The 26,735-nt window shown below is 51.3% G+C and overlaps 1 protein-coding gene across 1 annotated transcript in view; it reads left to right on the forward strand.

Moving 5' to 3' along the window:
• LOC144108723 (uncharacterized) overlaps positions 1–26,735 on the forward strand; it is a 161,151-nt gene that overhangs the window by 32,267 nt on the left and 102,149 nt on the right. The window contains exon 8 of the mRNA XM_077641893.1: positions 18,885–19,104. Coding sequence (XP_077498019.1) covers positions 18,885–19,104 — 220 coding nt within the window. The remainder of the gene's footprint in view (positions 1–18,884; positions 19,105–26,735) is intronic.

The following is a 26,735-nucleotide window of genomic DNA, read 5'->3' on the forward strand; positions in this document are numbered from 1 at the left end:
GAGGCTCTTGTCCCGGACTGGTTCGACGACGTCGAAGTGATCATGGACGCGTACAGCGTTCTAGGAGAATGGAAAGCGGACCTCTTATTGCCTCGACTCAACGAGAAGTCCACGGGAGTGCTGATTTGGCTCTCGGCGGAGAAATGCAAAGATTATGCAGCCCTCAAGGAAGAAGTTTTAAAGGGGCTCAGATTGTCTTCGGCTGGATATAAGCGACTATTTAACCACTCCAAAAAGGAGTCTAAGGAATCATGGGCTCAGTTCCGTACGCGACTTCAAAATTATTTTGCATATTATTCCAAGAGCTGCAACATAGCTTCCCTGGAGAAACTGCGACAATTCGCTGCAGCATATAAATTAAAGGGCGTGTTGAGCCCAGAAGCCAAGGCATTCGTTATCCAAAACGAGAGTACCGAGAAGGCGTGCGCATCCGGATGAAGTGACCAGCCTCGTGGAACATTTCAAAAAGTCAGATCGCAAAAGGCATTAACAGTGGCGTGGGATGGTCAAGAGGTGGCACTGCGATCCTGGCCACAAAGGAGAGGGCAGCCACCGATTCGGCTAGGGCGCGTTATGATGATGCCGGCCGATCAGGTTCAAATGCTAGAGCGAGCAGACAGTGCTACGTGCTCAACTCCCCTGCCTTATTCCGCGAGTTTCCGCGACGGAGGTCGGCGCAGGTGAATCTGGTACAAACGGCAACAGATGACGGATGCTTAGTAGCGCGGGTTGCGGGAGCCAGCTTTGATTAAGAAAACGTTGCTGGTGTAAAGCGTCCATTCCACAACATTAAAACGATCGCCCTGGATTGTCGTCAGAACGAGTTCGTGGGGCACTTGGATTCTGGAGATGAAATCAGTGTTATCCGGTGATGAAATTTAAGAGACCATGAGCCGCTTCCTTTTTCGAAAATCAAATTATCCGCTGCCTTTGGAGAACAAGTGCATGCAGAGTTGGTGTATGTGCCTTTGAAACTATTGGGGAGGCCCGAATACGATGGAGCGGCCGCGACTGGCACTGAAGTTCTCTGCGCCGTGACAGATAGATTTGGCCCGGGCATAGACGCATTCATCACGCCAGACATGCACGCACAGTTGCTCGAAAATACACCCATATTGCCAGTGGCTGGAAGCCCATTGACTGGCGACGGTGAAGATGAAGTTTGCGAAGATGCGGCGATGGCCGCGGCCATCACCTCGACTGGTTAATCGAGTAGCGCGAACGATAGCGGCGGACACTATTCGCACGCAGATGCCACCGAACGCGAATTCTTCCGGCGCGTGCAGTTAAATAAGTCAACGTTGAGAGACGCATGGGAGCAGACTGGGGTACGTGGGCACGGCATGATCGAGAAGGAAGGGTTACTCCATCACAATGACGATATCTTGGGCCGGTCCTGTTTGCAGCTCGCACTGCCAGGGTGGCGCCGCGCGGAAGTGGAGGGGCTTGCTCATGACTCCGTGTGTTCTGGCGATCTGGGTGAGAAGAGACTCTCCAGAGCATTAAGGACGCTTTCTATTGGCCCGGCATGACTGCAGATGTAAAAGGCTTCTGCCAGAGTTGCAAAGAATTTCGGATGAAATCCCGCTTGAGAACTGAAGACAGAGTGCCGATCGCGCCAATTACTCGACCAGACAGGCCATTTCAGGTCATCAATATGTACTGTATTGGTCATACTGACCCCCCTTCCGCAAGGGGTCACCGATACGCACTGTGTATAATCGCTCTATTCTCAAGATGGCCTGAATTCGAATGTCTGCGAGCGTTGACTGCAAAGGCCACCGGCGACGACTTTATGTGCATCTTTTCACGAAGCGGGCTTTGCATGCATTGTCCGCGCTCAGGTGTTTGCCTCCGCACAGGCCACATTTCGGGACACATCCGTGGTCTTTCGCGGGTTTAGAGATTCCGCACCCTTGGCAGATCGTGTTCGAAGGATCCGGGCACACGTCCATTCTATGGCCCACTCTTCCGCACGCATAGCATATGTCGAATAGCATACGTCTGGAGCAGGTTACCGTATCACAAGTAATTGGGTACTTTGCGTCCTTCGAAGGCAATGACGACTGATCGGGTCTTACCGATTCCGTTTGCCTGTAGGGCCGTTGGGTTATACTTATGCACCACCTTGTCCTGAATCTCCTGGGCCATATCCTCGAGCGGGGTGCCCCTTAGGACGCCATTCACCATAACGTGAGGGGCCGCTTCGTTGGTACTTAGGAAGGTAAGTACTTCGTAGGTACTTCGTAGTTAGGCTTCAAGACGCCCTACATCATCCGCCGGCGGCACTGGGTACTGGTTGAGCGGAGGAAGAAGACGCCTGGAGAAGGAACCCAGACAAGAGAGGTCTTGCAGGCGGACCCCGCCGTAGCGCCTCCAAACAACGGGACGGTCACACACGCCAGGCCGCAGCAGCAACAACAGAGGCGGTGGAAACGGCCGCCAGAGTCGCTCTCGATCGAATACACCATCCGGGGGCGGCAACGGTGGCGGCAACCGCCACTCGTGCTTCCGGGCCAGTTCGGGTTCCGGGGACAGTTCGATGTCCTGGAGCGAGTTAACCGAACGCCAGAGATCGCCGAGAAAAAGGTGGGCTGGACCAACAGGGCTCTCGTCGCTCCAACCAGCGACACCGAATTCCCACTTCTCCACCCCTCCAAACCCCTTAACTCACAATCAAATCCGCAAAATGACAGTAGCAAAGTGATAGAGCTTAAGAGGATCATAGAGCGCCAAAACGCTCAGATCCAGGAGCGCTTATGAATAAGATCGAAACGCTGACTTGTAACTGCAGCTCGGCAAATGGAGGACCACAAAACAACAGCACGGGGGCAAAAAACGCCCCAAGCTTGCGCAGGGTGCCACGGAGGGGCCCCGCTCGTCCCGCCTAGGGCGGGCGGCGGGAGAGGATGGGGCCATGCAACGTGCATGAAGTAATCAAGAGGCGATGGACGCCGAAGAGAACCCCGCGAGCGTAGAGGCAGCGACGACCGCACAGACCGCGATCACGGCAACGGCACAGATCTCACGAGAAGCAGAGCTGACGGCCATTTTGGTCGCAATTTCACAAATTAACGAAAGGCTAGGCAAAATGGACGCCCTCCTCGAAGCTGTCGCGAGTCAGCCAAACACGTCATCGGTGAGACACATGCGCCTAGCGCCAAAAGTACCCTCAACATCGGTGAGGAACCGCTTCGCGTCCCTGAAAAGGAGCGGGCCGAAAAAATAAAAGACGCGGTCGCGAAAAGGCGCAGTCGACTCAAGACGTTCCGAAAGGATGATGCAGAAGCTAAGTATGAAGCACAAGAAGGAGACTGGGGGGGGACACCACCATAACTTACCAATGGAAGTGCCGCGGGATTCGCAACAAAGAACCGGAACTAATGTTACACATTGGCGGGTAAGAAAACAAGCCCGATGTAATTGCTCTACGGGAAACAAACAGGAAACCAAGACTCCAAGGGGACGTCACTTACACGGACCCCACGGAAAATGGAACGTCGGTGTTCGTCCGCAGCAACGTGGCGGCAACTCAACATGTCACGCCGCAGGGCGGATACGAGCACACGCTGGTCGAAATTCATGCGAGAGAAATTGGCATCTAGGGCAGTTTATTTGTAATGAGCGCATACTGCCGGCCGTTTCAACGGAAGTACGAATTTGACCGCATCGTTAACAAGGCGAAATAGTTGGCGGGAACCAGGCCACTCCTGATCTTCGGCGACTTTAATGCCCTTCACACAACGTGGGGTTATCAATTCCAGTCCAAGAGAGGAGAGGCGCTGGGCAAAGCAATGGAGGATCACGAGATGACCCTCCTGAAGGAGCCGGACGTAACCACCAGAAGAGGCAACAGTGTCACGAGGGACACCACGCCAGACTTGTCGTGGTTATCGGGCACGCTAGACGACTCCTGGAGAAGAGAAGCAGTGGACCTGGGGTCTGACCGAAGCGTGATCGTCATCACGATCCGAGGCTCCCGATATCGGGCTCTGCTGGAGACGGCGCGAACCACGGATTGGGACAAAATGAGAAAGTTTACCCAAGAACAAGAAGAGGCGTCCGAGGAATAATTAGGACAAGCTGTAACACAACAGACCTACACCGAATGGGCGAGGCACCAGAAGAAGGCCCTCCAAAAATTTACCCAAGAAATCGCAAGGACGTCGCATACACCGTACGTGGACGCTAGACTGACCCACATGTGGGCGGGCCGGCACTCGTTAACGCGGCGTTGGAAACGTGAGAGACACAACAGAAATCTGGCCAAGCGTATAGTAGTCTTGTACAAACAGATCGCTGAGTATGCGGCAAGACTAAGTAGAAAAAATTGGCTGAAGACCTGCGGCGGCCTGCAGGGCAAGCTCTCGACGGGGAAGACGTGGTGTCTCTTTAGACATCTGATCGACCCACTGAGTAGCAAAACTGCGACCAATCGCAACCTCACCAAAGTATTGAACACGTACAAGGTAGATGGCCGCAGGCTCCTGGAAGACCTGAAGGCGATGTACCTAAACAAAGAGAAAGGCCAGCACCCGGCTCCCGAGATGTACGAAGGACCCGGCAACGAAGAGCTGGACCGGCCGTTTACCATGACGGAACTGTGGACAACGACAGATGACAGTAACAAGAGAGTGCACGCGGCAGGGACGCCTTAACTTACAAACTACTCGGTAACATTAGCGATACAGCGGCCCGCAGCCTCCTAGAGCACAGAAACGAAGCCTAGGAGAGCTCACAGTTGCCGAAGGAATGGAAGGACGACGAGGTCCGCTTTATTCCAAAGCCCGACAAGGCCCTCACGATAGATAACATGCGGCCCATCTCCTTCACGTCTTGCGTGTGGAAGGTGATGGAGCGCATGGTCCTTCGCCGGCTGCAGAAGCTCCTCGAAGAAACGGATCAGATGCCGGAGACGATGTACGGCTTCAGGCAACATCTCAGCACCCAAGACATGTTGATCCAACTCCACGAACTGGTCGTCAAGCCCGCAACGAGGCACGCGCCGCGCGGGATACTCGCCCTTGACCTGAAGGAAGCGTTTGACAACGCGTGCCACGCGAGTGCGTTGCAAAGTCTGAGCAAGACAAGGTGTGGCCGAAAGACATTCGGCTACGTAAAAGATTTCCTGTCAAACCGAGCGGCGACCTTCAGGATAGGGGCGAAGTCGGACCCTGTCGAGCTCGGCGATAGGGGCACCCAGCAAGGATAAGTCTTGCGCCCCTGCTCTTCAATATGGCCCTCCTGCCCCCGCCTGATCTAGTCGAGCAAATCGAAGGCGTGGACCACGCGTTCTACGCCGACGATATTACGGTGTGGACGACCCGAGCCGAGTCCGAAGCCTGGAGGGAGGAACCCTTGCTGCGGGCGGCAACGACCATGCACGAGTATGCAGTCTTGCGGTCTGAGGTGCGCTCCCCAGAAATCAGAGCTGCTCATGATCCAACCAGGAAAATCCAAGAAGGAGATGCCACCGAACGTGATCATCACCATTGGCGGAACGGTCATCAAGCCAGCACAGCAGATTAGGATTTTCTGCCTACTACTTCAGAGCGACGAGAAGGAACACGCCGCCGTCACAAAGATCAAGACTACAATCGAACAGATACTTAGTATGCGTCGGAGGGTATCTAACAGAAACCGAGGACTTAAAGAGGACGATGCCATGCGCCTGGTACGTGCCTTCGTTGTGTTGCTGGTTACCTACTCCGCCCCGTATCTCCAGCTGACGAAGACGAATAGGGACATTCTAAACACGATGCTTCGTAAGGCAACGATGCAAGCACTGGACATGCCCATATACTCGTCCACGCAAAGACTGATAGACATAGGCGCCCACAACACGGTGAAGGAGCTTATCGAAGCCCACCTCTCTAATCAGAGTTTCCGGCTCAGTCACACGGAACACGGACGAGCCGTCCTACGCAAGGTAGGGTGGCAGATCGAGCCAGTACCCGTCAAGGCGGCCCTTCCGGGGGACTTGAAGACGACCATTCAGACCAAACCCCTTCCCCGGGACATGATGCCAGGCAAGGACGACGAGAGGCGCACCACGCATGACGCCAGGCAAAGACGACGAGAGGTGCACCGCGCGGGCCAAGCTCATAGCCCGGAAGCTAGAAGAGAACCCTAGGGTCCTCTACTCGGACGCCTTGCTCCAAAAAGACAGCGACCGTGCAGCGGTGGTGGTTACGTCAAAAGACAGGCTGATCGTCAGCGCGTCGCTGAAGACAACAGACCCCGCAGTTGCCGAAGAAGCGGCCATGGCCCTTGCACTCGCACAGCAGACCGTGGACACCGTGGTCACCGACTCAAAGACAGCCTGCGGAAGCTTCCGCAGAGAGGGCCATCTCCTCCGCGGCCCGAGCCATTCTATTCGAGTGCAAGCCGCCGGGAAGAGTTATAGAGCTCGTGTGGGTCCTGGCTCACTCGCAGGTAGCTGGCAACATCATCGCCGACTACCATGCACGAGAAATGTCAGTCCGGGCCGAGCACGAGCCGGAAGAGCTACCGCCCCCGGTCACCAGCTTCCGGGACATTATCCAGATGTACAGCGAAGAAAGGTGCACACTGCCTGAACCGCACCCCAAACTCACCAGGCAACAACAGACTATCCTGCGTCGAGCGCAGGGGGGATCGCTTGCGCATCCCGTACTGATGAACCGCATGTACCCTACGGAACACGATATGCTCTATCCTTTTTTGCACACGAGAAAAGGGCACCCTGCCGCACGTCTTGGCAGAGTGCACAAAACTCTTCCCCTTCCTGCCAACAACCCAATCCCCAACTGCTTGAGCGATGGGAGACCTTGTTATTCAGCCCCGCCCTACCAATTCATCATGCACTGACGGACAGGGGCCAGAAGATGCTGGAAACGTATGGGTCCCGTAACTAGGAAATCACCCCGTATGGTGCCTGCGTGCACAAGCGATTTATTTCGGGCTTAAGAAAAGTTGATTCATCATCGTCATCATTTTCACGAATGGGGGTGCCGGAAACTGGTGCTCGGATCAAGGAACAAATTTTACGGCCTACCTCACGCAGGAGGTCCTTGCAAGGATGGGGGCGGCACCGCCATTGTCTACTCGCGAACCCCCGCAGAGTAATGGGACTGTAGCAAAGTTTAACGACACTTTCGAAAGCATGCTGTCAGAGGGAATTCAGACCCATGGTCGTAATTGGGACAGCCACTTACCATTCCTTCTTTGGGCATTCAGGCAGGTCCCGAACGCTACGACAGGTCAGTGTCCGTTTGAAATGATGTACGGCCGGGTACCCGTTCTTGCTGACCATCCTTTAGAAGACATGGTCTGGAGGGTGGGCTGTGTCCGATGGTCTCAACGTCCCCGGGGAGCAGTACCTTGACAGTTGAGGGATAATTTGGCAGCAGCGAACGAATGGGCCGCTGCGTCAGCGCACGCGACGCAGACAAGATACTGGCTGATTTATAACAGGATGACTAAGCAAAAGAATTTCCAAAGAGTTGAGAAGGTCCTCATTCAATGATCCGATAACACAGTGAGGCTCGCAGCCAAATGGGTAGGACCAGCGAGCATCGTGCATAAATAGAGGCCTTAAAGTTATCTCGTGCAAACGGAGGATGGGTCTAGGAGGAGTATTCATGCGAATCGGCTCCGACCGTACGTAACGCGGGTGAACGCGGTTGGGGTGATTTTAGAGGAGGACTAGAAATTCGGTGAACTCCCGGCGTCGCCTTCGTTGTTCGAGTCAGGTCGTTCACAAGTTATGCTAGAGGTCTACCACCTCACTGCGGAGCAGTGGGCTTTGCTGCACGCACTCGTGGAGCAGCATAGCGACCCCTTTTCCGAAACGCCGGAGAGATGCACGGCGGGTGTGCACAGGATTCGTCTAAGAGAGGACGATGAGCCCAACCGGGTTCACGCGTACCGGGTCCCTTTGATGCTTCGAGATGAGGTCGACAAGAAGGAAAGGGAGCTAATGGAGTGGGGTCTGACCTTTCTCATAGAGAGCGGGTTTGCACATCAAGCCGCGTGCGTCGCAAAAAAAAAGACGTGCTTCTATGCGTCGATACCGCCGGGTAAATGCAGTGACCGAGCAGGATGCGTTCCCCATGGAAAGAGCGACCGAGCTGTTATATCAGGTGGCGGGTTCAAGCTACATCACAGTGATCGATATGCTGAGGGGTCACTGGCAAATAGCCCTCTATCCGGCCCCCCAAGAGTGCACGTCATTTGTGATTGACCGGGGCAGTACGCCTGGAGAGTAATGCCGTACGGCTTGAAGAATTCGGGAGCGACTTTCCAAAGAGTCATGAGCCAGATCTAGACGCCACATCAAGATTATGCGTGTGAGTACATCGATGATGTGGCTGCGCATTCACAATCATGGGAAGAGCACTTAGAGCACTGGTTGAGGGTGCTGTCGGCCTTATCTGCAGCAGGGCTGACGGCCAATGCGGGAAAAAGCAAGTTTGCGCAGCATGAGGTGAAGTACTTTTGGCACATTGTAGGCTCTGGCAGGCACGCTTCTGATCCCGAGCGAGTGGCAGCAGTGCGGGAAGGCCCCAGACCAAACAACTAGAGAGAGTTGCGCAGTTTCTTGGGGTTCGCAAATTACTATCGAGATTACGTACCGAACTACTACTCGATAGTTTTGCCTCTCAACGATATGAAAAATCGGCGGGTGCCGAGTTAAGTACCTTGGACTGAAGTGGCGGATAGTGCATTCGAACAGGTGAAACAGTGCCTTGCGAGTGGACTTGTATTATTCCCTCCGGACTCCAGCAAAGCATACATGCTCGCTATAGACGCTTAGGAGTTCGCCGTGGGCGCTTGCCTGTCGCAAAACAAAGCCGAAGGTCGGGGGCACCCCGTGGCATTCCTGAGCAAAAAGTTAGGCGCGACTCAGCGTCGCTGGGCAACAAACAAACGCGAGGCCTACGCGATCATCTATGCTCTCCAGCGCCTGGAAACTTGGCTGTTCGGAACCACAATCGAGGTGGTCACCGACCACAACCAGCTGAAGTTCGTGACCGATTTCGCCTCAGAGCGCCCTCCTGACGAGTTGGGCATTAGCATTGCAGAGATTCAATTTGATGATCATTCATAAGGCGAGGTCTCTCAACGCCAACGCCGATACACTATCGCGGTTCATAGCGCCAGCGCCATAGTTCCTGGCGATTATTAAGAAGGTATAGGGCTCTGCTCTTTTTGTTTTGTGTCTTCGTTATATATGTATATATATATATATATATATATATATATAGAGAGAGAGAGAGAGAGACCAGTGTTTTGTGCGATGTCAGTGCACGTTAAAGAACTCCTGATGGTCGAAATTTCCGTAGCGCTTCACTGCTGTTTTCCGCATAACCTTAGTCGCTTTGGGACATTAAACCGCAGAAACACCAAACCAATCTTTTACTGCTATAATTGGAGAGTGGAGTAATACAGGACACAGCGCACTTTGGCCCATTGTTACCAACTGTTTTTTTTAAAGTTGCGCCCTACTACAGTTGAACCTCGATATAACTGAGTTCATAATGCAAGAAATCTTTTTCGTTTCAGTTCTTGCTTCGATTCAAATGCATGCATTTTTCATTCTATTTAACGAAGTAGTATCTAGATCAGATTGCAAGACGATGACACTGGCTGGCACGCGAAGATCTACCTCTAAAGCGTTGCGCTTCCTTTTACACCCCGTGGATCTGGGCAATGCGGCCAGACGACCACTGCTTAAGACGTTGGATATATCGATACATTTTCCCTTCTGCAAGGAAAATAGAATTCTGAGTATTCAGAAATAGTAGAACAGATGCGAGTACAGAGAAATGCACACATAAATGAAAGTCTCGGGTATTTATTGGAAGTCTAGAGAATATATGCGCTCGATGCGTCGGCAGATCTCCGCCTAAGTCATCGGCTCATGTGAACTGTTGTGATCTGGTGAGCTGTGAGCTGCAGATGGCCGCTGTGCTATAGCAGTTTTCCTTTCTTCACCGCTACGTACTACATGCTCTGTGGAACTTACTTGACTCTGGTCTTCATACTCTATGCTTGCTCCTCTGGGCAGACATTCTTCTCTTGTTTTTCAGATGTGCTGTCGGTTACGTCGTAGGGTGTTCCTGTTTTCTGTCCTAAGCAGATAGGGTCGCGGAGATACTTAGTCTTGAACTGTTGCCTTCGTCGTCCATACGAAATTGTCCTGAATACGTACCACGTCTATCTTTTAGAGGACAGGAAGTGAGGTGGTCGAAATTTCCGAAGCCCTCCACTACGCCGTCCCTCATAGCCTGAGTCGCTTTGGGACATTTAAGCCTTGTAAACCAAACCAAACCGAAGGTGTGAAGTGCCACATCTCGATGTCCTCCATAGTTGAATTCACTGTTGTGACTGAAATGCAAGCCGCTATCGCAGTTTCGGTATTTTGCTAGAAAATTGTCTTTGAAAAAAAATTGGTACTGCGGAGAAAAAAAATCACGCTTGCGGAATTTCTTGTTGTTTCTCAGAGGTGTTTGCTCGTGCAGTTTTATTGTTCTTTAGTGCGCTGCGAGCAAAGAACACTGCCAGGAGCACTGAAACACAGGTGGATAACGACACCTCATCAAAAGAGATAAAGCTGTCGTCACCCCCTTTGCCAGGTGTGAGGCACAGGATGGATGAAATGTTCGCCGTGTCGCACGTGAGCCAGTGTTCTGTCGAAGAGTTAAGCCTGTGCCTTGTGGAGTCAGTCCGAAAGGTGCTTCAGGGGAGACAGGGTGATGTCCACAATTGGCCCTAGAGGGATGTCAGATTTCTGAAGTTTAGGTAGGGTGTAGAAGCATCAAGCCGAACCATTTCTGGAAATGAGGTGGATGCTGTTGAAATTCGGGTGCCGACAGAATATCTCTGCATATTTTCTGTTGAGGCTCGTTTTGGTTTGCGAGGTTGGATCACTGGGAAGCATTTGTTATTGCCACAGTACCAAGCAATTTAGTGGCGCCATACCGCGGCCGAATTGTTTTAGATGGGACTTGCCATGCCTTGTGCACTCGAGGGGTTAGGGGATTCGTCTTCTTCCTCGCTCGAGCTTACTGCTGTCTTGCACTCTCAGCACGTCTACTTAAACCTAGTTTGAGTGCTTCGCCCGTTTGTCGGTGACATATTGGTGGAGGTACTGGGTAACGGTCCATGTACGCTGACCTCGAGGACACTCGACGTCAGTTCTCAACGCGTGGCTACAGCACCAGTCCACAAGGCGAGCCGCCGCCTGCGAGGCCTACAGACAGAGTTCGGCACAACTCGCAAGACCAGCAAGTGCCATGACGTTCGCTACGGCTAGCCAGACAAGTCAGCATTCCGGGAATGCCCCGCCGTTCGTCCTCCACACGCCTCGGTCGCCCCCATCATTCTACGGTGATAGGCTTGAGGACGTCGAAGACTGGCTGGCCAGCATTGACCGAGTGGCGGGTTTCAATGAGTGAGACGGCGAGCGCAAGCTTCGCAACGTCTACTTTGCGCTGCAGGACTCGGCCAAAACGTGGTTTGAGAACCTCGAAGCTTCCTTTACCACCTGGGAGGCTTTTCGTCGAGAGCTGCTAGCGACATTTACCAGCAGCGAAAGAAAAGAGCAGGCTGAAATAGCCCTGCGCTCAAGATCACAGCAGCCGAATTAGAGCGTCGCGATGTTCATAGAGGACATGACGCGACTGTTCAATCGGGCCGACCCTGCTATGCCCGAAGCCCAGAAGGTACGCCACTTAATGCGTGGCGTAAAAGAGCAGCTATTTGCCGGACTGGTCCGTGACCCGCCACGAACAGGGTCCGACTTCACCAAGGAGGCAATGGGTATCGAGCGCTCTCCGGAGGAACGGGGCGCCCACTACGAATGTCACCCTACTGTAGCAGCCGCTTCCCAGTACACACCTACGTCGCTGCCCGCCGAGGATCTTCGGGAGCTTGTAAGAAGCCTTGTGCGCGACGAACTGGCGAAACTTCGCTTTGAAGCTCCACAGGTGAGCGTCGCTGCCGTAAAGGACGTGGTCCGCGAAGAATTCCGACGAGTTGTGCAGCCACCCCCAGCTCCACACCCGGCGCCCTCCGTTATGACGTTCAGCCAGGCGCTATGAAGTCCCGGGCCAGCGATGCGAGCCTTTTCCCCCGTCGCTCATGTGCCATACCTGCAGGAGCCAGTCGCAACTGTACCCTCCGTGCCGCAGGAGTTCAGGCCACCCGTGAGCAAAGCGCACGTTTGGCGTACGCCAAACAATCGGCCGCTCTGTTACCACTGCGGGGAGCCCGGCCACATCCTCCGCCACTGACCCTACCGCAGAATGGGTTTAAGGGGGTTTTCACGTGACGCACTTCGACCACGCTACGGTGAAATACCACGGGATATCGAACAGTACTTGGCTGATAACATTCAATCTTCGACCTCGAAGGGACGCCAGTCCCGATCGCCATCCCCAAGGCGGTTCTCTTCGCTCGGCCACCCGTCATCCTTTGGCCAGTTCAGAGGCATGTCCCCACGTCGGGGAAACTGAAGACGGCATCCTCCGGGGGTAGGGCTGCCGCTACAATACCGAGTCAAGAGCCTCCACCCGACGGTTCACCGCGACGCTCCCACCGACGACGACCTCAACCGACGACCTAGACGACGCGCTGAGACCGACTGGTCTCCGCCGAAGTACCGGTATCCGCCGACAACCACGACGTTACCGCACTCGTGGATACCGGCGCCGATTTTTCTGTAATGAGCAGACGGTTAGCCACGGCCTTGAGGAAGGTTCTGACCCCTTGCTCTGGCCCGCAGATCCGAACAGCTAGTGGCCACGTGGTAACTCTGATCGGTGTCAGCACTTCGCGAATCCAGATCCGCGGTGTTACTTTCCCTGGCTGCTTTGCTGTGTTACCCGAGTGATCCAAAGACCTTATACTAGTTTTGGATTTTCTTCAGGAGTACGGTGTCGTTATCAACCTCCAGGAGCTAATAGTATCGTTTTCCACCGAAAGCCCTGTCGGCGATGATACCGAGCCACGTAGGGCTAAATTATGCGTCTGTGACGACCACGTATTGATCCCGTCCAGAGCCAGCATGTTTGTTACCGTCGAGTGTGATAACAGCCCCAGCACTCGTGGCATCGCTGAAACCAACATCTCACTGCTCCTGGGTCGGCAAGTCTGTGTAGCTCGCGGAATTATTGAATTGAACCGTGGGCGAACCGAGCTTTTAGTGACCAATTCTGGTTCTGAACCCCAGTGTTTGCCTGGCAAAACAGCTATAGCGTATTTCGAAGAACTTAGCGAATTCGCGGGACAGCACTCGCTGTCCGAAATCCCGGCATCAGTGGAGGCACCGACCACTCCCATATAACCCGACGTGAACCCGAACCTCACGTCTAATCAGAAACGTGGCCTCGAGAGCATTATCGAATCTTTCCGCGACTGTTCTGCCTTTACGTCCAAGGTTGGTCAGACTCCGTTCATAAAGCACTGCATTATAGTTGACGCAAACTAGCAACCGTTATGCCAGCCGCCTTATCGGATCTCTTCGAAGGAACGGGATGCCATTCGCCTACAAGTTCAAGAAATGCTCCAAGACGACGTGATACCACCGTCGACGAGCCCGTGGGCATCGCCTGTTGTTCTAGTGGCGAAGAAAGATGGAACCCTACGGTTCTGTGTTGATTACAGGCGTCTAAACGAAGTCACCAAAAAAGACGTTTATCCTCTGCCACGCATTGATGACTCCCTGGACCACATACGCCACGCCACGTACTTCTCGTCACTAGATTTACGCAGTGCCTATTGGCAAATTGAGGTGGACGAACGCGACCGGGAAAAGACCGCCTTTATTACACCGGATGGCCTGTACGAATTCCGGGTGCTTCCTTTCGGCCTGTGCTCGGCTCCTGCTACCTTTCAGCGGATGATGGACACCGTGCTTTCCGATCTAAAATGGCAGTCCTGCCTAGTGTACCTAGATGACGTAGTCATCTTCTCCAGCACGTTCGAAGAGCACCTGAGGCGCCTGCGCGCTGTGTTCGCAGCAATTTGTTCTGGCGGTCTTTCCCTCAAGCCCGAAAAGTGTCACTTCGCCTTCCAGGAGTTGAAATTTCTCGGCCACATCGTGAGCGCTAAGGGAGTCAGCCCTGACCCCGATTAGACAGCCGCCGTCGCTGCTTTTCCAGTGCCAACCGATAAGCGCAGTGTTCGCCGCTTTCTGGGTCTCTGCGCCTATTATCGGCGTTTTGTGCAGAACTTCTCCCAGATCGCTGAGCCCCTCACCCGCCTCACGAAAGATGCCGAACCGTTCCTCTGGGGCCAGGAGCAACAACAGGCCTTCGAAGACCTCCGCACTCGTCTCCAGAGCACGTCCATCCTTGGCCACTTCGATGAGTCAGCCGACACTGAACTGCACACCGACGCCAGCAACATCGGCCTCAGTGCGGTCCTTGTGCAGTGGCAGGATGGTATCGAACGTGTCATCGCATACGCAAGCCGCAGCTTGTCACGCTCGGAGGCGAACTATTCCACTACTGAAAAAGAATGCATGGCAATTCTGTGGACAGTGACCAAATTTCGCCCGTATTTATACGGCCGCCCTTTTAGAGTCGTCAGTGATCACCATTCGCTTTGTTGGCTGGCGAACCTGCAAGATCCCTAGAGACGCCTTGCACGCTGGAGCCTTCGCCTTCAAGAGTTCGATGTCACCATCGTTTATAAGTCCGGTAGGAAGCACAGTGATGCCGACTTCCTGTCTCGTGCTCCTATCAAGGATTACCGAGCTGATCCTGATGACGATTCTATTTTTCTCGGCGCCATCTCCACGTCCGTCCGCACTCAACACCAAAGGGACGACAGTGAACTGCGGCCTCTTATTGAGTATCTTGAAGGAAGCGCTGCGTCTCCCCTGCGAATCTTCTCACGTGGACTGTCATCATTGTGTTTGCGCGATGCCGTTCTCTATAAAAATACTACAACCCGACGGAAGCTGCCTATCTGCTCGTCATACCTGCGGCCTTGCGCGACGAAGTCCTGCAGGCGTGCCATGATGACCCCTCTTCTGGGCACCTGGGTTTTTCCCGCACTTTGGCGCGGATAGGCCAAAAGTGCTATTGGGCCAGGGTTGCTGCAATTGTCCAGCGTTACGTCAGAACTTGCCGCGAGTGCCAACGTCGAAAGACGCCGCCGACTAAGCCAGCCGGACTACTGAAGCCCATTTATCCGCCACAAGTCCCCTTCCACCAAGTCGGCATGGACTTACTCGGCCCATTTCCGGAGTCCTTGCTTTGTAACCGCTACATTGTGGTCGCCACCGACTACCTCAGCCGGTACTGTGAAACTAATGATCTCCCTCGTGGTACCGCTGACGAAATTGCGAACTTTTTCGTTCAAAATATTGTGCTTCTTCACGGTGCACCCATCATCGTTGTAACTGACAGGGGAACGGCGTTCACCTCAGCCCTTACGCAGGAAGTTATGCGCCTTAGCGGCACAAGTCACCGCAAAATAACAGCTTACCACCCTCAAACGAACGGACTCACCGAACGGCTCAACAAGATCGCCGACATGATTTACATGTATGTTGACGCAGACCACGGCAACTGGCACGCCATACTCCCTTACGTCACATTTGCCTACAACACTGCTCTACAAGAAACGACACGATTCACTTCATTTCGTTTAGTGCATGGTCGCGAAGCCACAACCATGCTGGACGCCATGTTGCTTCAGACTAGTAGTACCTTATTTGTTATGGGTGCTGCCGAATTCGTTCGTCACGCCGAGGTCGCCCGCCAACTCGCCCGACAGCGCATCCGACACGAGCAAGCCCTCGACGCTCGCCGCTATAACCTCCGCCACCGAGCTGTTATCTACCAGCCCGGCGAACAAGTCTGGGTTTGGAGCCCAATCCTCATGCGTGGGCGCTCCGAAAAGCTTCTGCGCCGATATTTTGGCCCCTACGAGGTATTTCGTCAAGTCAGTGAGGTGAACTATGAAGTTGTCCCCCAGGGAAGAGTCCGCTCCTCAAGACGGCCGACACCCGAAGTCATCCATGTCGCACGGATGAAGCCTTACCACGCCCGCTAGTGCTTCAGGCGTGTCTGCACCAGCCGCCGGAACATTCGCCGTCTCTTGCCTTCCTGCTTCTCATTGTTGCGGCACCGAGTCGTTGCCCTTCAGAGAGGGGGAGTAATGCCATAGTACCAAGCAATCCAGTGGCGTCATACCGCGGCCGAACTGTTTTAGATGGGACTTGCCATGCCTTGCGCACTCGAGGGGCTAGGGGATTCGTCTTCTTCCTCGCTCGAGCTCCCTGCCGTCTTGTACTCCCAGCACCTCTAATTAAACCTGGTTTGAGTGCTTCGCCCGTTTGTCGGTGACAATATGACCTACTGCTTAGCAGCGCCAAAGCCTTGTCCTCGTAGTGATTACTACGTTAGAGCTGCCTTTGTCAACTGGGAGAGTAACGATGGTAGCGTTATCTCGAGGTTCATGGAGAGCTTTTTTCGTGGGGACAGGTTGCTCGGCAGTTTTGAGGATACCTTGGTGATGACACCTACCGCTTTCAAACGGATTTCTTGTCTAACGTGAGGCTAACGTGTCCAAATTGGGACACGGAAGATGCGTTTTATTTAAATTACGGTCAGGTATTTTTGAAAAGATAAGCAGGACTGAGATATGGCAGCAATTATTGAGCTTATCTGTTCTAGGTAATTTACGCACTCCGGGTACTTTTTCTGTTTTCCTTGTATATATTTAATTCACCAATCAGTAACGCCAGGTTGCTGCTATGCGAAAAATGATGACATGTCTGGCTTTGCAGGCTTTGTGCTTATTTCGCCTACTACGCATGTGCCGTTATCCTTGACTGCAGATATGGCGTCCGTTATCTCGGGTTGGCTTCTTGGACAAAAGAATATAGTGAGAGTGTGATATGGTTCGCCATGCGCTTAACATCGGCGTACGGGAGTAGTGCTGTACTTCGCACCTGAAAGCAGGAAATTTCAATTAAATATTTTGGATAAGCATTCGCCTGATTATAACATTCCGGTGATGAGCATTGCTCCTACCCCTCGTTATTTGCCGAAATGTTATCCGGGAGAATTACTTTGAGCAACAATAAATTTATTTTAATGGTATTCAGGTTTAAATTTATGATGTTCGACCTTCTTGTTCCGAGGGTGCTTTTTGGCATGAAACTTATTTTATTCTTTTGATTTATTAGATGTGTGCATTAACTGGGTACACTGTTGATATTTCTTATATGCGCCATAAGAAATCGAAGCTTTCGTAATTATTTGGTGCTGCTTGTAGGGTTCTAGTCAGAAAAGAGTGCCGTAAATACCGTTAGAAAAAGATACAAGCATATTACATGACTCATCTACATTGCGATCCGTCTGTATTTCACCCGAATCGGTGTTAGTTGCATGCTTCTCAAGTTTTTCTATTTCTCTTTACACTTGGTTTAGCTTCACTCCTCCTGTGCGCAACACCGTGACGGCGAGAGCACGCTATACGGTAGAATACTGGGACGTCTCTGATGTCAATAAAGAACGCGCCTGAAAAATATCTTATCCCGAAAGTGGCTCGATACACCTCTAATGAACAGTGTAGCTTTTCCAAGACTAATTCGTTTTGGTGGCTGTATTTACCTTCTAATAGCCCTAGGACTGGGAGACATCAAGTAACTCATATTTATGAGAATTTTAGTTAAAGTTAGTCTATAAAGCCACAATATACAGCTGGACGAGTTGACTAGTAAATTTTCTGAGAAAGGAAGTGCCGTCGCACGACGGACAAGGACAAGTGGACACAACTACGCTGAACAAAAACACTTTAGTTGTCAAGACAACAGAAACGCATTTTTATGCTGTGACAGAAAGTTGACTTGCAAAAGAGGGCAGAGCTACCCATGCGTGAGGTTATGCTAGGATGAAACGAGTCAAAATCACATGCTTGTCAGTCTTCATTTGTATTTCTTCACGGTCCTTGTCCAAGTTTTGCGCCCACTTCTTTTATGATATAAAATTACATGATTCACCATCTTTTTAACCATTACCCACAAAGGAGAGAAAGGTACAAAGACCAAGAGGTTGAGGCATGGGAACAAGCAACAAACCAATGATACAAGAATTGTTAGAATGATGTGAAAGAAAGCTGATGAAAGCCAACACCGCTAAAACAGAGACAATGTTAAAGGCGCAAAAAATTGAATAGAAAAAAATCCATCAAACGACAAGGCTTTTAAGTGACTAGGTCAAAAGCGCTAAAGAACAATTAAAACAGAAAATCTGCGAAAAGACCACTTGAAAATAAAAAAGAACAAGAAAACGAAGAGTGCCATGAGTTTGGAAACTAAACTAGAAAGCGGCCCAAGCCTTTGCAGAAATATGTAAAAACATGACAGCTTTAAAAGTTCAAAGGACAGAAGGGCAGATGAAATAAAATTAACACAGGTGAGGTAGGGAGAAAAAAAAACGGCCACAAAAATTCAAGGTATGCTGAGGATCATATGGAGGCAGAGAGGAATGTTATCTTTTTTCCCACCGGGCAACTGGCGCTTCGCTGACGCGCCCAGCGTTTAACTGGTTGACGGCAAGCTGCCTGCCTGATAAACGCTTATTGCTATAGTGCACCACACCACATCACGCGTTGTCTACAACAGCGTACCTTGGCACACCATACCATAGCATACCATAGCATAGCATAGCATACCATACCATACCACACCATATCATACCACACCACACCATACCATACCATACCATACCATACCATAACATACCATAACATAACATAACATACCAGAATAACTGGCTTTCCGGGACTGCCCTGCTCAATTAGTGCCAAAATATTGTCTTTTAGTGACCACGCATAAATCAAGTTTTCAAGGCTTCAGTAAGCATGCATCCACCGCGCAGCGAAGCTCCTGACGCAGCGGTCTCTGGTGTGCACCTTCGGCAGAGGGGAGGAGGCCTACGTGTTTCCCCATGATGGCCTCTGTGACTTCTCCTTCTTCGACTCGATGAACACCAAGAGTGCAGCGAGTCTGGCCGCTCCATTCCATACCACCTTCACGAGGATGCTAGAGACCGCAAAGACGCACCAGAGGACAGAATACGGTGTCGGCTTTGACTACCGGTGAGTGGGTCGAAAAAAAAAGGAGTTGTGAAGCTAAGAAAGGGCGGCTATGCAAATAGATTAATATCTCCTATTGCTCTTCTCGCCTGCCTAGAATTGATAAAGGCAGACGCGTAGGAGAACGCATTCTTCGATCTCATGGCCCTGTGGGCTGTGTTAACAGTCACGCTTCTAAAAATAAATTTCTTTCAATACCATCCGGCATACCACTGTCAACCGCGCAGAGACGCGTATTGTAACCAAGGATTACAGTCGGGTTGATGACATTACAAGCATCGATTAATACAAATAATTTTGGACAACGCGGTGAGCTACGGAAAGGAAAACGATAGGCGTAACGTTGCATACAAGCAGAGGGCACAGTGGGTCATGGAACAAACACAGGTTAATGACATCCTAGGCGAAATCTATCGTTAGCTGTGTGCGCAGAGTGACAGTCGCGACCGGTTTCGCACAAGAACGCCGACGTGGTGTTCATTCGTGCTCGTTTTATACCCGCGAGGGGAAAGGGCATAGAAGTTCAGAACAGGCACGACGCAGGCATAGAATGCGAGTATGCGTCGCACTCGGCTTACATATAACGTCGGCCCACGTCGCACTCGGCTTACATATGATACAAAATTAAGGGGAATAAATGCTCTTGGTCACGGCATGTATCCAAAGGCAACACACCCGATGTTCCTCAAAATAACGCACTGGATTCTAAGAGAAGGCAAGCGTAGCAGAGGGCACCAGGAAGTTAGGTGGGCTGATGAGATTAAGAAGTTTTCGGGCAGAGGGCAGCCCTAGCTGGCTCAGGACAGGGTTAATTGGGAGATGTGGGAGAGGCCTTTGCCCTGCAGTGTGCATAGTGATGCTGCTGCTGATGATGGTGATGATGTTGGCTACACTGCGGAAAGCTCTTGCAGTACTAATTACTTATGACGAAACCTCAAGGAAACGATTAAATATTGTGACGATAACTTTATTCCCTCGAAGTTGAAAGGAAAAAGTGGTACGGTTTAGCGTAGTTAAACCAAGTGGCCGTGCGAAAGGTGAGCATTCATCAATTGCAAGGTACACTTATGCTCCGCATTAATGGTACGACGCAATGGCGTTAGTGAGCCAATGCCCCTATGTGCTGAATTGTTCTTTCTCTACTTATCAGTCATAGATCATGGCCAGTCCTAGTTTCACAACCAGCGCAGTGGCGCAGCGGTTAAGCGACGCGCCACTGCACTGGCAGGTGGGTGTTTATATCATAGCCACCAGTAGTGATTGTGAGACCCATGTTGCTCTTCCCGAGCAACCTTTCGCGCACAAGAGGAGATATGATTCTGGCGCGGGGTTGATACGTCTGGAATAGTGCTTTCACACTAACAGAATTAAAATTGACGCCAACAATACGCGTTCGAACACTACGCTGTCGGAGCTGGTTCTTCCTCGCCATAGCTACAGCAAATTAATGAAAAAGATTCACAGCTCAGTAGAGGCTTTGCGAGCTTGGTGAGAAGTGCCCTAGTCCAGTGCACCCGCTGCTGCTGCGGCGAAAGAGGCAGTGTCGATCAATCCAGGTTGATCTTCAAGGTGATCGCTGTACACTGCGGTCTCCTAATGCTACGTAGTGGCACCTGGTTAGTGATGCACGGCTCCAGACGATACGTCTAAGTAAAAAAAAACATCCAAGGAAATAAGCGCAGTAATGAAAAGCGTTTATTGAGACTCCTTGTCTGGCGACCGGGTTGACCCCTAGTCGAGAGCCCATTCGGAGACTGCAGCAGCTCTCGCCCTATCCAGAAGGCGTCACTGATCTTCAAGATTTCGGCTCGACAAAGCCTCCCGCCACTGTTACTCAGGTGGTTTTGTATATCAGGGACTTTCGTGTTGCATTGTCATCCACACGAGGTGCGACGTAGCGTTTCCACTTCCGCGCAGAGCGCACAAGTGGTCCAATAGACTGTTCGGGGGAATTTTGCTTACGATGTTAAATTACGGTACATGTTTGTTTGAGGCCACCTCGAAGCGGTTTCCTGTTCTTTTGTGAGTTGGATGTGAAGTGGAATACGGCCCTCCTCCAACCTCTATTCTGTTAAAAGATAGCACTATACGTCGGAACCACTGGATTCGGTTCCACCGGGTCCTCAGCAGCTCGCTTAGTGTATCTCGAGTGGCTATGGTATCGGCTTGCAGTTCCCAGCAAGGCCGGCGTGTCCTGGTGGTCATATAACTTTGGCTCGCCGGTGTCAGCCGTGGTGCTTTGCCGCATATTTTGAAAGCCGCCTTATTGATGCTTCGTACTATGGAGCATGGTGGTATGAGATGCGGAGTCGCCACAATGACTACTGCTGATACCGGGTCATGGACAAAGGCGATGAGTCATGCAGCAAGGACCTCTAGAACATGGCTGATGTTCGAGGTTTGAGCCTGACCGGTTTCATTGGCGCTCACGGTTCTACATCAAAGCAAATTGTTGGGCAGGTTGCTGACAATCTCCTATAGTTACAGCGCGAAAGACAGGACAAGAGAGGAACAGAAAGTTGGGCTAGTTACTTAGCAGCGCTAAAAACGAGCACGAAGGCGAACGAGGAGCGCTTGTGTTGTGTCTCCTCGTTCGCTTTTGTCCTCGTTTTTTGCGCTGCTAAGTATGAACAAGTGAGGACGACAGAGCACAGCGCTGCAGTTCTTGCGCCCGCAGAAGCGTTGGCGCTACAGAGGCCCCCTATGCGCGAACGAGGAGTTTGCATGCAAGTGCCCAGGATATGAACCAGAGAGTGAAAAAAACCGCATCCACAGATATCTACACGCCGGTGAGAATACAGTCGGTAGTCCGCGAAGGCAGCTGGGCGGGGAAGCAAGCGCGGGCGGTCGATCCTGGCTGCTTGTCGAAGGGCGAGGGGAACCAAGAGGTGAGTGTGATGACGGAAGCAACGGGCTGGGGGCAGTAGTACAGGGATTGTCGGAATGCCGTCTGGTCAGGCAGTGGCACAGTAGTCAGGAACAGTCACCCAGGAATTGGCGGCGAGCTCGTCATGATCAAGTCTTAAGTCACTGGTGGGGCCGGCAGTTGTTTGACGTTGGCCGGGGAATGCTGATGCAGAAAATGCATCTGCGTCGGGATTTGCCGGCGACGTGTAATGTGCGCTGACACAGCCGGTGCGACGAATGTGGGGCGTGCGGTCGCCTGAGCCATAGAAGTGCACGCGGGGCTTCGGACGTTTGCGGTGAAGAGCAGACGACGCGCGTCGCTGGGCTTACGGAGCGCTGCTTGAGGCTTGGGCTGCCGCGTAGGGCAGCGGTCACAAAAAGTGTCGGCGTATATCGGCTGAGGGCAAAAGCGTCCTTGCTGTGGCATTAGGACCGGTAGCTTGGAGCGCAGGACGCCGGCTGGGGACGGGAAGGGGGGGGGGGGAATAAAGGTATGTGGTAGTGCTGCGACCACAGGCGGTGTTGAATGGGTAACAAAAGAACTGTAGCGCAACCAAGACGAACACAAGAAAGAGGCACACAAGATTAGCACTAAACTTCATCTAACTTTATTCACTGGCAGCGCAGCAAATAGGAAAAAACCGGATCACGTGCAGATACCAGGTCACACACACCACTATCAACAGAACCTTTCAAGATATGCCATCTCCGATTTACATAGAATCACAGACGTATCGCTAACGCAATATACGCCTTTCTTCCTTTTCTCTTTTTTGGCGAATGCTCCTCTTTTTCTGCTATTATGTTCCCTCCTCGCCAGACGGGATTCCGTCAAACGCTCGACTACATGGCTAAACTTCGTTCCTGTGCTCAAAATTTGGTTTACTTCTCTAGGAAGTTTAACTTCCCCCACAATAGTCACCGGTCTTCTTGCCTGCGTCTTGCTCTTCGTCACAGCAGTCCGCATCACTTGGTTGAGTGTGTGGGCCCACCAAAGCTCTGTCTTTATTCCAACCAGGCGGCGAATTGCTTGGTGCTTGCTCTCTGCTAGCCATCTCGGATCCATGCTGTAGCATATTGTGCGCACATAGTCCTCGCACCTTCTAATCTGTCGCCACAGCTGATCTTTAAAAAATCTGAAAAACCGCTTCAGAAGACCTAACGGAGGCTGCAGGTAACCAAAACGGGGACTCACTTCCGTAGGTATGATGTCCTTTCGAAGGCAAGAGGAACTGTATCTTGCCCGGCACGTTGACGCAATGATGATGGAGACAAAAGCATCTAGCTGAGAAGAAGATGACAAGAAGTCACATACAAAAGGGCCCTGAGCTTTTGAATGATGGTTTAGAAGAACTTTTTGTTGGGCTTTATAGTGCATTTTGTAACAAAAGAACTGTAGCGCAACCAAGACGAACACACGAAAGAGGCACACAGTACTAGCGCTAAACTTCATCTAACTTTATTCACTGCCAGTGCAGCAAATATAAGGAAAAAACCAGATCACGTGCAGATACCAGGTCACACACACCACTATCAACAGAACCGTTCAAGATATGCCATCTCCGATTTGTATAGATTCACAGACGTATCGCTAACACAATATACGCCTCTCTTCCTTATATGAAATGCCTCCAGTAGTTCCCTTGCCCTAGGATCTTTGCTTTTGCCCAAAATCTTTATCTCATGAAACCGTGGTTGACACTTTTTGCAGAACTGGCATCTAGCCTGCGGCAAATGTTCTGCCGCTCGAGGGCAGTGATAACACTCAGAGCAGTGCTGAGGAAGATGCGCACCACTTAAGTCATTCAGTGAGCGTGCGTGCTCACCTGCCCTTTCATTTATGCACCGCCCTGTTTGGCCCACATAGACCTTCCCGCATGACCGCTGTATCTGATATACCACCCCGATGCAGCAATCCGTGAACTTCTTTGCATGTCTGACGCGAAAACCACCCTTGTCTTTGGTCGCAATTCGCGCGCAGAGCTGTGCCATCTTGCGTGGGGCCGAAAAGGCAACCGGCACGCCATGTTTGTTAGCCACTTTTTTCTTGTGCTGAGATACCTTGTGCGCATACGGCACAAACTCCGGTTTGACAGCCGTTTCTCTGCTGACAGATGGCTGCTGCAACTTGATGGTTTTTATCTTGTTTAAGAGGGCTTCAGCAACCGCTGTGATGACAGTGCATGGGTACCCTGCCGAAAGTAATCTGTCAACCTGCTTGTCATAGCTTCCTTGCATAGTATGACAGCACCATTTCATGAGAGCCGATTCAAGGCAAAGCTTGGCAATGGCACGTTTCACAGTTTTCGACTGAGCCGAAGCATACGGTAGTAGCTGCTTCTGTGCTCGCGGTGCGTATTGCCAACATTCATGACGTACACCCACAGTGATGTTTATGTCTAAAAACTGTAAAGAACCCCGCACAGGCGGCTCATGCGTGAACATCAGTCCCCCTCCCATATCTTTAAAGGTATTTAACACAGCGCTCACAGCATCTGTGTACGTCAACTCATTCTGTTTTTTAAAACTACCAGGAAGTCGTCAACGTACCTAAAAACTTTCAGAACCTCCTTCCCCGTTAAATTTAGTTCAAGGGTGCGGTCAACAGATGTTAGAAAAATGTTAGTAAATACAGGCGCTACGCAGGATCCAAAGCAGATTCCTTGTCTTCGGCGATAAAATTTGTTGCCGTAAGAGAAAAACGTCACACTGAGGTAAAATTCAAGTATCCTCATAAAATTATCTATCGAAACTCCTGAGAAGTTCCGAAATTGAACAGCACCGCTCTCTTCTATAGCAACTCTTACAGCCACAAACAACTCATTGTGGGGCACAGAATAAAAGAAATCTTCAACATCGACAGAAAACACATAACCAATGGAAGCATTTCCTTCTAGAAAACTAATAACATGTTTTGAACTCTTAATATGAAATGGATCAGATACAGATAGATGACTTAGGTGCTTTTGCAGGTATCTGCTTAGATTAAGCTGCCAAGTGTCCGTCTCGGTAACCACAGATCTTAAAGGCACTGACGGTTTATGCGTTTTCGCGGTAAAAAAGACTGTAGGAGCATTCTTTTTACTGTTCTACTGTTCGTGATGCTACTCGCTCGTCTGTCCAATTTTAAGTCCTTGCACATCTGGGCTGCCTTGCATTTAACTCTCACGGCGCTGGCTTTCACCGGAACAAACTTCCTGGCAATATCACCGGCTCTGACACCAAACCCTTTCTCGGCGAACACCACAAATCCGCCCTCCTTGTCGGCTTGGAGAAGCTGAAGGTTGTTTTCCCTGAAGTAGGACAATATTTTCGTCATGGTATGCTTGTTAGCCCTTCTGTCACTCTTGCACGTCGATCTTGTTAACGCATACACTCCATCCAGTAGGCATCTTGCCTTGTTTCCTTCAGAAGTCTTTCCTGCAATACTCCTATTGAAGGCCAGGAACTCATGTGCTTCAACATGCGGCTCAAGGCTGAACTTCGGTCCTTTGCTCAAAATTTGGTTTACTTCACTAGGAAGTTCAACTTCCCCCACAATAGCCACCGGTCTTTTTGCCTGCGTCTTGCTCTTCGTCACAGCAGTCCGGATCACCTCGTTAAGATTGCGGGCCCACCAAAACTCCGCAATTGTTCCAATCATGGGTACAGCTGTAATTCGTCAATGTCGCAAGCATGGCACCACCTGCAGTGGCTGTAACATTTGTAGAGGGACACAATCTCTTCTGAAGGCGCTAGAAGGGTGCGGAGCCGTGGTAAGCGGCTTAGGCGGAGCGTTATGTGCGACAGAGCTCTTGTGTAGCTTTCATGGGCGCCTCGCGACAGGAAAGACTGATGGGCGCGCCGGGGATGGGATTGTGGTGCCAGGTGAACATGAGCAGATGGTGGAGCCAGGAAAACTGACGCAGGACAAGAACAAGGAGACACACGCACAACACCGCTGGTCACCGCTGGAATGACCGCTTGAAGACCTCGGAGCTTCCCCCTTCGGCTTTGCTGACGGTGTGCAAATCCTTGGGGAACAAAATGACAGAGTCCCAAAAGCTCTGCACGCCCAGTAGAGGAGAATAGGAGGAAGATCGAAGCGGTCCCCTACTTTCACAAGACGTCACATGGGCTGGAAAAAAGTGGATGAAAAGTTTGGTGTCACTTTGATATTTTCTGCCCCGCGAAAGCTCTCCAGTTTGTGCGCCCCAATCTCTGGTGGTCAGCAGTAGACTGGTGCTTACGTTACTAAGCGCCAGACGACGTTCTTCACGTGCCCAGTGGGCGTGGTTTACTGCGTTGAATTCAATTGAATTCAAGTTTATTTGAGAGCATTTATACAAAGCATATTTGAAACAACATCTGGATCCCTAGCTAAAAGCTCGTTGGGGTCCATGCAAAACATATCAAGTGAAACCAAGTGCAGGCGTCAGAATCAACTATTTACTTTACACATGATGAAGGTTCTTGCATTCAAATAGAAAGTTGAAATCTTCTTAACCATCGAAGGTATAAACTAAGCAAATATATATATATATATATATATTTGTTTATTTTCTCCTTTGGGCAACATACAGGTATTGCCCACGAGGCAAGACAAAAGGAGGTGCTAAACCTCCTGACTGGGTCTTGTCCTCGCATGGGTACAGCAGCAGGAGCGGTATTGCATTACACAACAAAAAAAGGCTGTCCTTGCCATCACTTACACAACAGACGCATCATAAACAGTTCTTGTAAATATA

The sequence above is a fragment of the Amblyomma americanum genome, chromosome 10 (genome assembly GCF_052857255.1).
Source record: "Amblyomma americanum isolate KBUSLIRL-KWMA chromosome 10, ASM5285725v1, whole genome shotgun sequence".
Classification (NCBI taxonomy): Eukaryota; Metazoa; Arthropoda; class Arachnida; order Ixodida; family Ixodidae; genus Amblyomma; species Amblyomma americanum.